At 44.6% G+C, this 14444-nt stretch overlaps 1 protein-coding gene across 1 annotated transcript in view; it reads right to left on the bottom strand.

Moving 5' to 3' along the window:
* Window positions 1-14444, bottom strand: part of LOC109900471 (glycine receptor subunit alpha-3-like) — a 105231-nt gene that overhangs the window by 41932 nt on the left and 48855 nt on the right. Inside the window, exons 2-4 of the mRNA XM_031837844.1 lie at window positions 13170-13300; window positions 10681-10748; window positions 2685-2908 (exon numbers count right to left, since the gene is read on the bottom strand). Coding sequence (XP_031693704.1) covers window positions 2685-2908; window positions 10681-10748; window positions 13170-13300 — 423 coding nt within the window. The remainder of the gene's footprint in view (window positions 1-2684; window positions 2909-10680; window positions 10749-13169; window positions 13301-14444) is intronic.

Here is a 14444-nt window from a genome sequence, read left to right as displayed (position 1 = left end):
GGAGGATAAGGAATTACAAGACTTTACCACATTGTCCTAGGCTATATGGGCATGAACAATACACAAAATATTCAATTTCAGACTGATTATCAGATTATCATTATTAATACACAAATGAACATGAATGAACATTATTCACATAGGATGTATAATAGAATGCAATATTCTATATAAGTTATGAATGTATGAATGTTTTATCAGTGCATTCATCTGCTTAATTGTATAGCCTAACAAATTCAAGAATGATTAACTGTAAATAATTGTAATCAAATTCAAATGTTGATGCACAATAATGAGTTCATTACCTGAATGCATCTCTATAGCCGAGGCGTTGACAAAATAGTCATACACATATGATTAGGCCTCTCATAGACTAGTAGGCCTTGTAGAAAGAGGATCAATCAAGTAAGGTCTGCCAAATGAATGTAGCAGTGGATAAAATACATCAATCCAGCCATACAGTATAACCTTTCATCATCATTAAAAAAAATACATACATGCACAAATAGAAGCATCAATCTACATAGATCAAACGTGACCAAATGCGAGCCCAGTAACTTCTCACCGCCTCCTCCTTCGACTGTCTCGTCTGGCTGCCACGAATATCCCCCACCTGCTGATCTGCACGAAGTGTGTGCGTGCCACTGGCGATGCACTTTGTTCGACGTGCTAGCTGTTCTTGACGGCGCATCATCACTTCAAACGCATTCCGTCGTGGTGTTATCGGTACTTACATTTTACCGGTATTACCAGTAGTAAGTTATAAATTGCAAATCGCCATTCAGCTGACACACTTCGATTTCATCAATCATTTTGACTTAAATTTGGCTGTCCAAAATACTATCAGCTTGCACTGCGTCTTTGCTGATGAATGCCCTGATCTCCGATGCAATAACCATTAATTTAACCGACTGTTTGTTTATAATGAGGGGCGTCCCACGTTTAACCTGGACACATAAATAGTAGGAATTTGCGCTGGCTTCAGCCTTGAAGGCGTGAGAGAGGAATTAAACATCTGCACGTCGACATCAGGTGCCAGCGTGTGTTTCACTGTCCAATCCGAGGCTCGAACATGATCTGAGCGAGTGATCTGAGTCGGTTTGGTCTCTTGGGAAATCCTCAAAAAAGAGCGGACAGTGCATTATAAACAGAGCATATATTGGCCAAAAAATAACACATCTGATTATTCGTTGTTTTTTTAAAATTGGGGTGTTGAGAAAAGTGAGGCGGGGCATCCATTAAACAGTAATTCAACATTGTCCAGCCTAACCTACACTCTTAGGAAAAAAAGGTGATATCTAAAAGGGTTCTTCAGCTGTCCCAATAGAAGAACCCTTCGAAGAACCCTTTTTGGTTCCAGGTAGAACCATTTTGGTTCCAAGTAGAACCCTTTCGAGTTACATGTAGAACCCTTTACACAGAGGGTTCAATATGGAACCCATAATAGTTCTACTTGGATCCCAAAAAGGCTTTCCTATGGGGGCAGCCGAAGAACCGTTTTGGAACCCTTTTTTTCCTAAGTGTACATTCACATGTATCATGCCTGGACAAATCCTGTCAAGTGTCAAGTAAACTTGGCTCAGTGTTGAACCAGTAGTGCTGCAAATCACTGGTGAGGAGAGAGAGAAAGAGAGGAGAGAGAGAGAGAGAGAGAGAGAGAGAGAGAGAGAGAGAGAGAGAGAGAGAGAGAGAGAGAGAGAGAGAGAGAGGAAAAAGTAAGAGAGAGGAAAAAGAAGAGAGAGGAGAGAAAGAGCGAGGCAGAGAGATGAGAAGGATGGAGAGAGAGGGAATGAAAGAATGAGCAAAAGGATAGAGACAAAACGAAGAAGGCTGACGGTTGCAAATTGGACATGTTTTAATTACGTCCTCCACCCTGGAGGCGCCAGGCTGCGGACGGACTCCATGGCCGATGGGATCCCTCCGCTCCGTCGTGTCATATCCTCTCAGCCTTCCATCACAGCTTTTCTACGGCCCTGCCACTACACAACTCCATAACTCAACCCGACTGATGCCGTCGACTCAAGGCTTTCAACAATTCACCGCTCCACCTTGAGATTTACCCAACATTGTGACACCCCCCGTTCTGGCTTTATGTTTAATGACAGAAGATGAGAAGTGTCCCAGCTTAATTGAGGGTGTGGCAAAAAAAAGGATTCCAAAAGAGTTCTTCAACTGTCCTCATAGGAGAACCCTTTTTAGTTCCAGGTTCCAGGTAGCACTCTTTTGGGTTCCATGTTCTACATAGAACTCAATAGGGTTCTACATGGAACCAACAGGGTTTTACCTGGAACCCCCAAAAATAGTTCAAAGGGTTCTCCTATGGGGACAGCCAACAAACCCTTTTAGTTTCTAGATAGCACCTTTTATTCTGAAGAGTGTGGTGGATTGAATGTTTCGAGCTGGGATAAGACTCGGTGTGAGTTACGGGCCATTCAACGGACCTATAGTCTGATTATGTGATTGATGTATCAACGTAAGATGGTCATTTGATGATGCGTAGGCCCACACCTCTTGAGGGTTTTTCACACTACTGAGCCAAACTGACCTGAGCCAAACCAAGCTGTACTGAGCTAGCCTGGTAATGAATCCACCATAGTTGATGGAATTATCCGAGCCCATTTTGGTTAAGTTAGGTATTATAATGTGAAAAGGGTGTTAGTGGGATCCATACTGTACACACTCACCGTATAGAATAGAGGACGTTGCCATTCTTGAATATTCTTAACAGCTTGTTGTCTGTGGTGACTTCGTGGAAATGGGCCCCTTTCTCGTTGGCGAAGAACAAGTCAGGTTTCCAGATAGAGTCCAACATAGAGGGGTCCAGGTCCAGAGAACCGTCAGGGTACTCTGTGTACGCTAACCTGGGGTCGTTCCACTTTTGACGGAGGAAGATGTTCACTCTGTAGTCCTAGTGGATGGAGGGAGGGAGAGGGGAGAGGGAGAGGGAGAGGGAGAGGGAGAGGGGAGAGGGAGGGAGGGAGGAAGGGAGAGGGGAGAGGGAGTGAGGGAGAGGGGAGAGGGAGCAAGAGGAGTAGGGAATTAGTGACAGGTTGTGATTTGCAGTTGACTGCAGGCTTTTAACATGGTGCACTGAGCTACAGTACTGTGTCTTGCCCCTCTGCATTCATCACATTCCCCCAGAGGTCTGAGTTTAGGGTCCTCGTGGTCTCAGCTGATGCTCATGGAGCAGGCACCACTGAACCAGGCATAGGGGCACCTACAGGGGCGCGAAGTCTGCATATGGTGGTGACACTTTGGGGACCCAAAGTCAGTACTGTATCCTCCCCTCTAAGGTCCTGGTGGTTCCTGCTGATGTTCAGAGTGCTGACATCAATGAACCAAGGCAGAGAGGACCATGAAGTGCCCATATGGTGGGGACCCGGGACGCAAATGCGTCGGATGCCTCTGGTGCTTCCGGGATCAACTCCCCTATTCTTTCAGTTCCTTTCCCTGTTCTCTGTGCTGTCGTCATGGTCACTTAGCCACACGCCACCGGGGCTTTCTAATAAAGCTGATGCTTTATTGGGATTTGCTTCTTAAAAATGTCCCTTACATCTCTAAGTCCGATTCCCCATAGTCCATGTTGCAGTGTACGGTCCATGCCCTGTCCAGTTGAATTCATGTATAGTACTGCACAGATTTGCTGTTCCATAGGGGAAAAAGCCCTGTCAAAATTGACATGCCCTAAAGGCACTTCAGGTTAAAAATGTTTTAATGAATGCTCCAACAATAAACATCTGTTTCAGCCTTTCAACTAGGTGATATATTTAAAAAAAATCATACTTCATTTTAGGGGATACATCAATCTAAATTGCCTTTTTTTTCACCAGTGTTGCTGAGCAAATACCAAGCTGTAATTACGTATCTTGTCTACCTCAGCCGGGTGAAAACGCAAGACATTCTTTTATTTGCTTTTATTCGATTTTACATGAACATTTAGAGTAGATGTTACATAAAGTGCAGTGGAGAGAAAAGGACTGGCATATCCCATCTGAAGGCATCTGCTGTTCGGAGACAACGTCGGTACAGCAGCTCTCCTGCTATCAAACATATGGTGCACTATCACCATTAGCACTCATCACTTTAACGGGAATGACAATATCTATTCACTTGAGCTCGTTCAGAGCTGAAAAGGCAGACAGACCACTGAGAAGAACAGCTGGGAAAATTGGGATAGGTTTGATTAGGCATGACGGTGTTTGTTTTGTTCATGGTCCAAGGGCCTGTGTAGTTGTTCGTTTTCATAATGGTTAACTCGGCTAGGGAGAGCTGATCCCAAATCAGTTACTAACGGTAGTTCCACAATGTGTATTTGTTCAGCAGCTGATCATGAATAATGACACTGAGCCTGCTCTCTCCCGCTCTCTGACACAGACAGACTGAACAGGGTAACACACCTCACATTTGGGAGTTCACTTTTCATTGAACTGACACTGGTGCTCGCGAAAAGCTGTGCGATTTCGTCGCTTATTCAAACATCCTTTTTTCTCTAATCTGTGATGGCGGACAGGAAATATCTAGCAGCGGTGATCGTCCCACATTTTTCTGCAATACTCAGTCCATCTCTAGTCCTTCTTATAGAGACACACTAACATACTGTAGTCTATATGGGCCCCTTGAGGTCCTATTGTACACATACTGTAGTCTATACGGACCCCTTGAGGTCCTATGGTACACATACTGTAGTCTATACAGACCCCTTGAGGTCCTATGGTACACATACTATAGTCTATACGGGCCCTTTGAGGTCCTATGGTAAACATACTGTAGTCTATATGGGCCTCTTGAGGTCCTATGGTACACATACTGTGGTCTATATGGGCCCCTTGAGGTCCTATGGTATACTTGTCTGACATGACACTGACACAGTCTCCACTTTTGTTTAAGATGTTCTTCTAGAAACCCCATGTAACTCTAATCTACGACGTGACTCTAGTCTACCATGTGACTCTGACTCTAGTCTACCACGTGACTCTGACTCTAGTCTACCACGTGACTCTGTGACTCTAGTCTACCATGTGACTCTAGTCTACCCTGTGACTCTAGTCTACCATGTGACTCTAGTCTACCACGTGACTCTGTGACTCTAGTCTACCATGTGACTCTAGTCTACCACGTGGCTCTAGTCTACCATGTGACTGTGACTCTAGTCTACCATGTGACTCTACTCTACCACGTGACTCTAGTCTACCACGTGGCTAGTCTACCATGTGACTAGTCTACCACGTGACTCTGTGACTCTAGTCTACTATGTGACTATAGTCTACCACGTGACTCTGTGACTCTAGTCTACCACGTGACTCTAGTCTACCACGTGACTCTAGTCTACCATGTGACTCTAGTCTACCACGTGACTAGTCTACCATGTGACTGTGACTCTAGTCTACCATGTGACTATAGTCTACCACGTGACTCTGTGACTCTAGTCTACCATGTGACTCTAGTCTACCACGTGACTCTAGTCTACCACGTGACTCTGTGACTCTAGTCTACCACGTGACTCTAGTCTACCATTGTACTCTAGTCTACGACGTGACTAGTCTACTACGTGACTAGTCTACCACATGACGAGTCTACCACGTGACTCTGACTCTAGTCTACCACGTGACTGACTCTAGTCTACCACATGACTCTGTGACTCTAGTCTACCACGTGACTCTAGTCTACCACGTGACTCTATGGCTCTAGTCTACCACGTGACTCTATGGCTCTAGTCTACCACGTGACTCTATGGCTCTAGTCTACCACGTGACTCTAGTCTACCACATGACTCTGTGACTCTAGTCTACCACGTGACTCTAGTCTACCACGTCACTCTATGGCTCTAGTCTACCACGTGACTCTAGTCTACCACGTGACTCTATGGCTCTAGTCTACCACGTGACTCTAGTCTACCACGTGACTCTATGGCTCTAGTCTACCACGTGACTCTATGGCTCTAGTCTACCACGTGACTCTAGTCTACCATGTGACCATGTCACTCTAGTCTACCATGTGACCATGTCACTCTAGTCTACCACGTGACTCTAGTCTACCATGTGACCATGTCACTCTAGTCTACCACGTGACTCTAGTCTACCATGTGACCATGTGACTCTAGTCTACCACGTGGCTCTAGTCTACCATGTGACTGTGACTCTAGTCTACCATGTGACTCTACTCTACCACGTGACTCTAGTCTACCACGTGGCTAGTCTACCATGTCACTCTAGTCTACCACGTGACTCTATGGCTCTAGTCTACCACGTGACTCTAGTCTACCATGTGACCATGTCACTCTAGTCTACCATGTGACCATGTCACTCTAGTCTACCACGTGACCCTAGTCTACCATGTGACCATGTCACTCTAGTCTACCACGTGACTCTAGTCTACCATGTGACCATGTGACTCTAGTCTACCACGTGGCTCTAGTCTACCATGTGACTGTGACTCTAGTCTACCATGTGACTCTACTCTACCACGTGACTCTAGTCTACCACGTGGCTAGTCTACCATGTCACTCTAGTCTACCACGTGACTCTAGTCTACCATGTGACCATGTCACTCTAGGTACCCAGTACCCCCTCAACCACATACCTCTACATACCTCTGCTATCGTTGTGAGCGCCTTTCCATGTATGTGTCCCAGTGAGGACCACGGCTCATGGCTGTGGGCACAGCAGCACATACGGGTTTAGTGGAGCACTGGTAATCTGTGGTATAAGCAGGAAGAACCACCGGACACAGTGGAACCACCAGACACAGTGGAACTCTCTCCTGGGAAGCCTCCTATGTCACTGCATCACTGACTTTGATGACTGACTGGAAGGCACAGAACTCACAGATTGAACTGCTGACCTGAATTAACAACACTTAACTTAAGGAAAGAAGTCAAAGAGCAAATCAATCCTAACTAGGGCCAGGAGTTTTTCCAGGTCAGGTCACATGGTCAGGGAAAACGTGTGCCCTATCATAACAAACAAGCCAACCATACTTTCATGGTTGTAAGCTAGGGCACATGTTGCTAGATGTGGTCGATTCCAGAACTGAACTGATGATGCAAACCTCGACTTATGTAGCATGACATCATATACACTGAGTGTAAAAAACATTAGGAATGGCTTCCTATAATTGATTTTTTCCCTCAGAACAGCCTCAATACGTTGAGGCATTGACTCTACAAGGTGTCAAAAGCGTTCCACAGGGATGCTGGCCCGTGTTGACTCCAATGCTTCCCACTGTTGTGTCAAGTTGGCTGGATGTCCTTTGGGTGGTGGACCATTCTTGATACACACAGCGTTGCAATTCCTGACACACTCAAACCGCTACGTCTGGCACCTATTACCATACCCCATTCAAAGACATTTAAATATTTTGTCTTGCCCATTCACCCTCTGAATGGCACACAATCCATGTCTCAAGTTTAAAAAAAAAAATCCTTCTTTAACCTGTCTCCTCCCCTTCCTCTATACTGATTGGTGGATTTAACAAGTGACATCAATAAGGGATCAATAGCTTTAATCTGTATTCACCTGGTCAGTCTACTTGATGGAAAGAGTAGGTGTCCTTAATACTCAGTGTGTGTTATGTCCATGTGGTTGCTGCATGGTAAACGCTCCTAATAACCTCTAAAAGTCTAATCCTTTGGAGGGGGGGGGGTTCTACTATTTCCTTTACTACTATAGCCCACAGAAACACATTGAGTAACACATTCAGAAATGTGCAAAACAAAGTTTTAAAAAACCATAAGGAATAAGGTTTCGGGGTGACTGTCCTACAGTATATCTAGAAGATAAGACAGCTCAGGAAATGTGTTTTTTTTTGGACTGTGACAAAGTCTGGGGAGAGGCTCAGTGAGGCAGAGTAAAATTAGGTTTTAATCCATAATTGACCAACAGAAATGCTTACAAATAACAAAGGCAATCTTAAACTGAGCCTTTCAGCCCCAACATGTCTGCTGTCTGCTCCTCAAATGGGAGCAACAGCAGCAGCCTAATAAACAGTTGGGGCTGATTGTCCAGCCAATCACACACTTGATTGACTCATTACCCTCAGCTGGGCTCCATTAGCCTCCCAACAGGAAAAGCGCCGGAAAGGTGTGGCAAGAGGGCTTGTCTCCTTCAGTGCCACATGGACACAGATGCGGAAGGCTGACATAAGTGGATGCGGAGGATTGAGACGCAGCCCATGCAAATAAACTGATATCTCTAGCTTGAACTGATGGCTTTTGATGGGTATTTTTTGAATTATATTACCTAGATTGATGCAGTGGTCCAACATGAACACAGCCACCATCTTTAATGTGGTCACTATAGCTTGGTACTATAGGATTGACCACTGAGCTTTAATCTCAGATCTGATTTGTCAAACCAACCCTCGTTGGTTGAGATGAGAGGGGGAGGATGGACACACACACCACACACACACACACGCCATAGTAAATAAGACGTGGCAGTGTGTAGCCTCCCCCTTTGTACTCTATGACACAATGTTTCCATCCATCACTGACAGCAGTTCAATCCCCATGTCAAAGCAGCACTGTGCTATCAGAAGTTATGTCACAGTCAGAAAGGCTTGTCGTCTGGTCTGCTGCTTGCTGCGAAGGAATCAGAGCCACACAGAGTCAGAGTCCTTTTCAAATCTGATCATATCAGACCCAGAAAGGAATGCATCCAATCTTTGTATGTCTCCCTTGTAAGTCTCTAACAGAATTCTCCAATCCACTCTCTCCCTGTAGCTCAAACAGACTTAACCCACCCACTCTCGGTCTGTCTCTGAATGAAACTTTTTCCCTGTGATGGGCCATGAGCAACGCCTTGCGGGTCAGGCCTTAGTGCTCTTCAGTAAATTCCCTCCCTCCCTCCCTCCCTCCCTCCCTCCCTCCCTCCCTCCCTCCCTCCCTCCCTCCCTCCTCCGACCAATGTTACATCATCTCCCTGTGTGTGGAAGAGGACAGATGGTGATGGTGGGAGTAGGGCTGCTGCTGCCCCTGAGCCTCTCTAAACCAGCGGTGACATACGGAGGAGAATGATCCCCCTCTCCTGTCTTTTTCTCTCTCAATTGTTTTCCTTTCTCTCCAGCATGGCCCCTCTGTCCTTCACTGCACATCCCCTCTACCCCCACAGCCACACTGGACTCTGAAGTCCCTCCATTAATCCCAAATGATGCCTAATGCTAAGAAATGGAAGGATTTGTGTTGACTTCTGTTTTCTCACCTAGCTTCAGATGACTTCATCATCATTTGGCATCTTTGTACACCCCATGAAGGGGTACTCATACAAACACCACATTATAAAAACTAAATCACTCATATGCATGTCACTTCTCATTATAGACTTGCAAAACAGAGTCAAAGCCAGTGAGACAATTCTAATCCTTTATGGGTCGTAGTAAAAACATTTCCATCTACATCGACTCATAAGAAACGTCCCAGAGCCCAAGAACCACTTCAAGCCAATTTGTCTTTTAAATCATCTTTACGTCCAGCTTCACTGACCACATTCCATTTGGGTGTATTGATTATTTCATCTTGAGGGAAAGATAGAGAGATCTCTACTTCTACAACCACCACTGGGTCTGTGGTTCCTAAGGTAGTTCTGTAATTGCTGAATGATTTGTGAGGTGCCTGCTGTTTGGGTATCTATAAAGCAGGAAGCCTCGCAGTGGTGTGTGTGTGTGTCCTGCTTGTCTCATCACTGGTAATGACTTGTAAGCCTGTGTGTCAGCTCCCTGAGGCTATGACTTATTCAGATTGGGACGGGGAGGGAGGCGACAGGGCTTTGTGTGTGTGTGTGTGTTTGTGTGTGTGTGTGTGAGTGTGTGAGTGACAAGTGGACGCGTCACTGCAAAGTTAACCCTGGCAGACTGACGCAGATGTCCCCTCTTCACATCCACTGTGTGTGGTGTGTGTGTGAGAGTGTGTGCATGTGTGCATGTGCCTATGCCATTGTGTCTGTGTCTTTCAGTAGTCATTCAAAGCCTTGCTCCAGGGGATCCATTGTCTAGTCCTTTAACTCCATTCCCCATCCAAACCCATCAACTTCATCTCTGATCCACGTCACAGACGCATGTTAAAATAACACCTTCCTCTTTAAGGAACAACCTTTCCATCAGGCACGTTCATGATCTCATTCAAATAGTAAACACCCTCTTCTAAAACAATATCTTATTCAGGGGGATGTTTATTGTTTCAGTAAAGTACCCTCAGTAATAGCTTAATGGTGCTTGTTCAGTTCATCCGTTCAGTGGGAGAGGAAGGGAAGGGAAATGGATTCTTACTTAAGAGATTCTCCCCAGGAGAGAGTGGAGAAGAGGTCTGAGAGATGCTTGGCCCGGGAAACACGCTGCGTTATGATGCTTCCTCGTCCACATTATCAGTGTGTGTGTGTGTGTGTGTGTGTGTGTGTGTGTGTGTGTGTGTGTGTGTGTGTGTGTGTGTGTGTGTGTGTGTGTGTGTGTGTGTGTGTGTGTGTGTGTGTGTGTGTGTTTGTGTGTGAGACAAAGTGAGCTGGTAACACGCTGGCACGCGAAACACACACTACCCCATGTTACACACACACTACCCCCACCCTGTCACGTAGTTTGTCATCGTTTGGCAATGCTACCCTTTGGAATTCATTGGCTTTCAAATATGTGTTTGACATTGACTGGAATGAAGGCAGTAAATGTATTTATATGAATGCATGAATATATACGTACCATTGTAGTCTCAGCTATGGAGCCAAAGCTGTTGATGAATATGTTGCATGATACGTTCACAGGAGGACCTAGACAGAGGAAAATAGCATTAGGAAATATGATATAGCTTCAAAGTAGTTTAAAACAGGTAGGCATAGAAACACATACACAGGGATTATTCAATGTCTTTGAGAAACATGGCTCTTCACTTAAACCCCTCCATGAATATTTAAAACTGTGGTTCCATCAACCCATGCCACGATGGCCTTATACATGATGTAATAGAATAGATCCTTGCACAGCCTTGTAGCCCTGGAGGCATTCATATATCTTAATCTACTTCCCATTCTTGATAAATGATCTGTTTTTCCCCCTCAAAACAAAATACATGCTAACCTACAGATGTGGGATCTTAATTTGATCAGCTGTTGCAGGAAAACTTTCCCACAATGCAGGAAATGTAAAACTTGTAGTTCTTCAAATGTGTTTTGTCTCTGCCAAGAAGTTTACTTTCGTTTGAAAGCTTGTTTCTTAAGTCCTTTGTTGCTGTTGTAATTCATTATTTTCAGTCATGTTTTTTTCCCATCATATTTTGAATAACTTTGTCCTGTGTCACTCTATTTGGACTGCGAAAAGTCATCAGTCAAAAGGAGGGTGTCTTGTCCTGCTCCTGCATTTATCCCACTCATCAGCAACAGAGCATTGTGGTAGGCGCATGTCCGACATCAATTTGTACGCAATTACAATGATAATTCAATATTACATGTCAGGAAATGTTATATAACAAACTATGGTGTAATGGAATGTTTTTGCCTTGTGTTGTAGGTTTTGACACATCATGTAGGTGTCTTAACCAGACATACAATGCAATACATGTCACAACAGGTCTAAATATACAGTATGTGTCATGACAGTGTTATGACAAGTTATGTCAGCTGTTATGACATATTATCATATGGTTATGACCATGTGACAACATGTTATGACTCTGGGTGTCAAGTGAAGTGTTACCAAAATGTCAGACTTGATTTTCCCTTAAGAAAAATGTCTAAACCCCTACAAAAATGTCCATGAATTATAAATCCACACAATAATTCACATTTCCTGTTGGAGCAGGATTATTTCCCTGCTGTAGCAAACTGGCTCAGATTAAGATCCTACATCTGTATCATTGACATCTGACAACATGATGTGCTTTTACAACATTAGCAGTCATTTTCATTTCATAATTTCACATTTTTCCATTCAAGATGATTGGCATGTCTTAAGGACAAAGTCCTTTCACTGTTGCATTACTGAACGTGACCAGCATAGAAACTGTGGCCATGCTTTCTACACTACAATAGAAACAGCAATACACTTGGAGCACCATATACAGTGATGTCAGTAAGTGGTTAGTGCATGTCAAATCATACATGACAGGTATGTTTTTTTCCTAGGAGTCTAGTTGTCAAGCAGAGCCGGGCGATCCGTATTCCCGTGGCTTTCTGCGTTCTGTGACACTGTCATCGACAATGATGACTAAAGGAGAGATAAGGGAGAGTGTGGGTTTTTCACTTTGCTGCGTGTGTGTGTGTGTGTGTGTGTGTGTGTGTGTGTGTGTGTGTGTGTGTGTGTGTGTTTCTCTCTGCCGGTCCAACTGAACACTCCACTGACCACTCCATCCCATTTCCCCTTCCTGCTCAAATGTGTGGATGGATGTGGCCACATGTGGCAACCACAACTGATAGATCACATACCCTGTGGATGGTCCTATTTTTCAGCTGAATCCCAATTTGATTGGCTAACAAACCCTTCTCTAGACCATGGCCTTATCACAAGCATCCTATCATGGACACTTTCTATACTCATTGTATTGAACATGGCCTACATGATGTCAATCAGGACAGCTCAGAACAGAGTGTGATGGCAAGCTTTCGTGGACGGCCTTCTACTCCTACTTCTTTTTGGGTAGTCACGGCAACTCCAATCTGACTCGTATCCCTGTGTTTGCCAAGCTAAAAAGTGACAAACAGAAACAGAATGTGTCTTTTACTTCCAGACAGACCATTCTGTTTACTCCCATTCCAATGCCAGGCCTCTGCCATGAGGGACAGGGCCAGGGCTGGAAGCAGTCGGTCCCTGGGCCTGGCCAGTAGAATGGTAAACAGTAGAACCGAGGGGACATCTTGGCTAAACGGGAGAGTAAACACCGTCTGTTCTGACTCCATTTTAGGAGCTGTTCACTGCGGCCTCAGTCAGCAGCTAACGGCCACCTGACGTTGTGATGTTGGATGTTACTTGTAAGACGGTACATAATGAAAGGATTTTGGGGGTGATATGGGAACTTTATTCTGGAAAGTATTATTGTGGATATTCATGTAAATACGTCCCATCAGTCGATGAACCGAGGATGAACTGACTTGCTCATTGGGTAAAGAGGAAAGTTACATTTAATGTTTGGCCTGAATTTAACTTGTAACTGCCAGTTCTACTTTTGGCCAGAAACAAACTGTAGGCCCATACTGTACCTTTAAAGTTGGGTCTAATTCTGGCATCGTAGCCAGAGGTTCTCCCCATGAGTTTGTCCAAGAAGTCGGAGGGTGACGGAGGATGCACTGCTCTCCCCCGAGGACTCTCTGGCTCTTTAGATGCCACCAGACTAAAAGGAGAGAGAGAGAGAGAGAGAGAGAGAGAGAGAGAGAGAGAGAGAGAGAGAGAGAGAGAGAGAGAGAGAGAGACACAGAGAGAGAGACACAGACAGAGAGAGACGGAGAGGGAGAGGGGGAGAGAGGGAGAGAGGAGGCACACAGAGAAAATACAGACTTTATTGAAATGTGCAGCAGAGGTAACCCAGGCCATTAATGTACACACGAACACTAATGTCCCCTGACATCATAATGCATATTCAGGACTTCTCTTTTGTGGCCGAAGTAGCGGAGGCTGAAGAAATGTATTTAGATTCCCAGAGAGAGAAGGAGAGGGGTAGAGAGAGGGAGGGAGAGAGAGAGAGAGAGATGGAGAGAGAAAGAGATAGTGAGGGACAGATGGAGAGAGAGAGAGAGAGAGAGAAAGACAGAGTGGCTGACCAGACAGATATAGGAACCATCTAATATTGAATGTGTGTGTTAATTATAGTTCCTCTCGCAGGACTTTCACTGTATCAATACAATAAAAGGCTCTATAAGTTGCGGTATCATTATAGCAAACCTCAATCTGTTCATTTAGATACAACAGCTGAATATAACAGGGGTCTTTGGTGGCACCAATAACGCTCCATACTAAATATTTGAACATGGCTGAAATATAAATAGCTGTCGATATGAATTTCCTAAAGGCACAAAATGAAAAGGTTAAAAATACATTTGATACGGCATCCTAGACATCCCATCCACTAAAAGTCCTTATTCATTATCCAGAGAGAAGCTCAGGGGAGGACACGCTTATTTACCATGCATTGGATTGGGACCCGTTGTCTAATGTTGTTCCCTGTATTGCTAAACCCCAATCCCTGAGAGAATGCCTGGGTAACTCATCAAATATGCTCAAGTACTTTGTGCTATAGCCCAGAGCAAACAGCATACACAACCCTCATCTTGTCTTTTTAGACAGAGTTTTGGCATGGGGATTTGAAAACATACAAAATACAAAATAAAAAACACAAGATAGCTTTGCAAAAAAAATAAAAAATGTTGACAGCGAGAGGACCAAAACATAAACAGTGATTAAACTCCAAGATTCTCTTCCTCCCTAGCCCATCACAATGCCAGCACAAAGATCCTCCATCAAGTATTTATTTACAGCTG

The sequence above is a fragment of the Oncorhynchus kisutch genome, linkage group LG12 (genome assembly GCF_002021735.2).
Source record: "Oncorhynchus kisutch isolate 150728-3 linkage group LG12, Okis_V2, whole genome shotgun sequence".
NCBI classification, from domain to species: Eukaryota; Metazoa; Chordata; class Actinopteri; order Salmoniformes; family Salmonidae; genus Oncorhynchus; species Oncorhynchus kisutch.
This window is presented reverse-complemented; position numbering and strand designations above follow the sequence as displayed.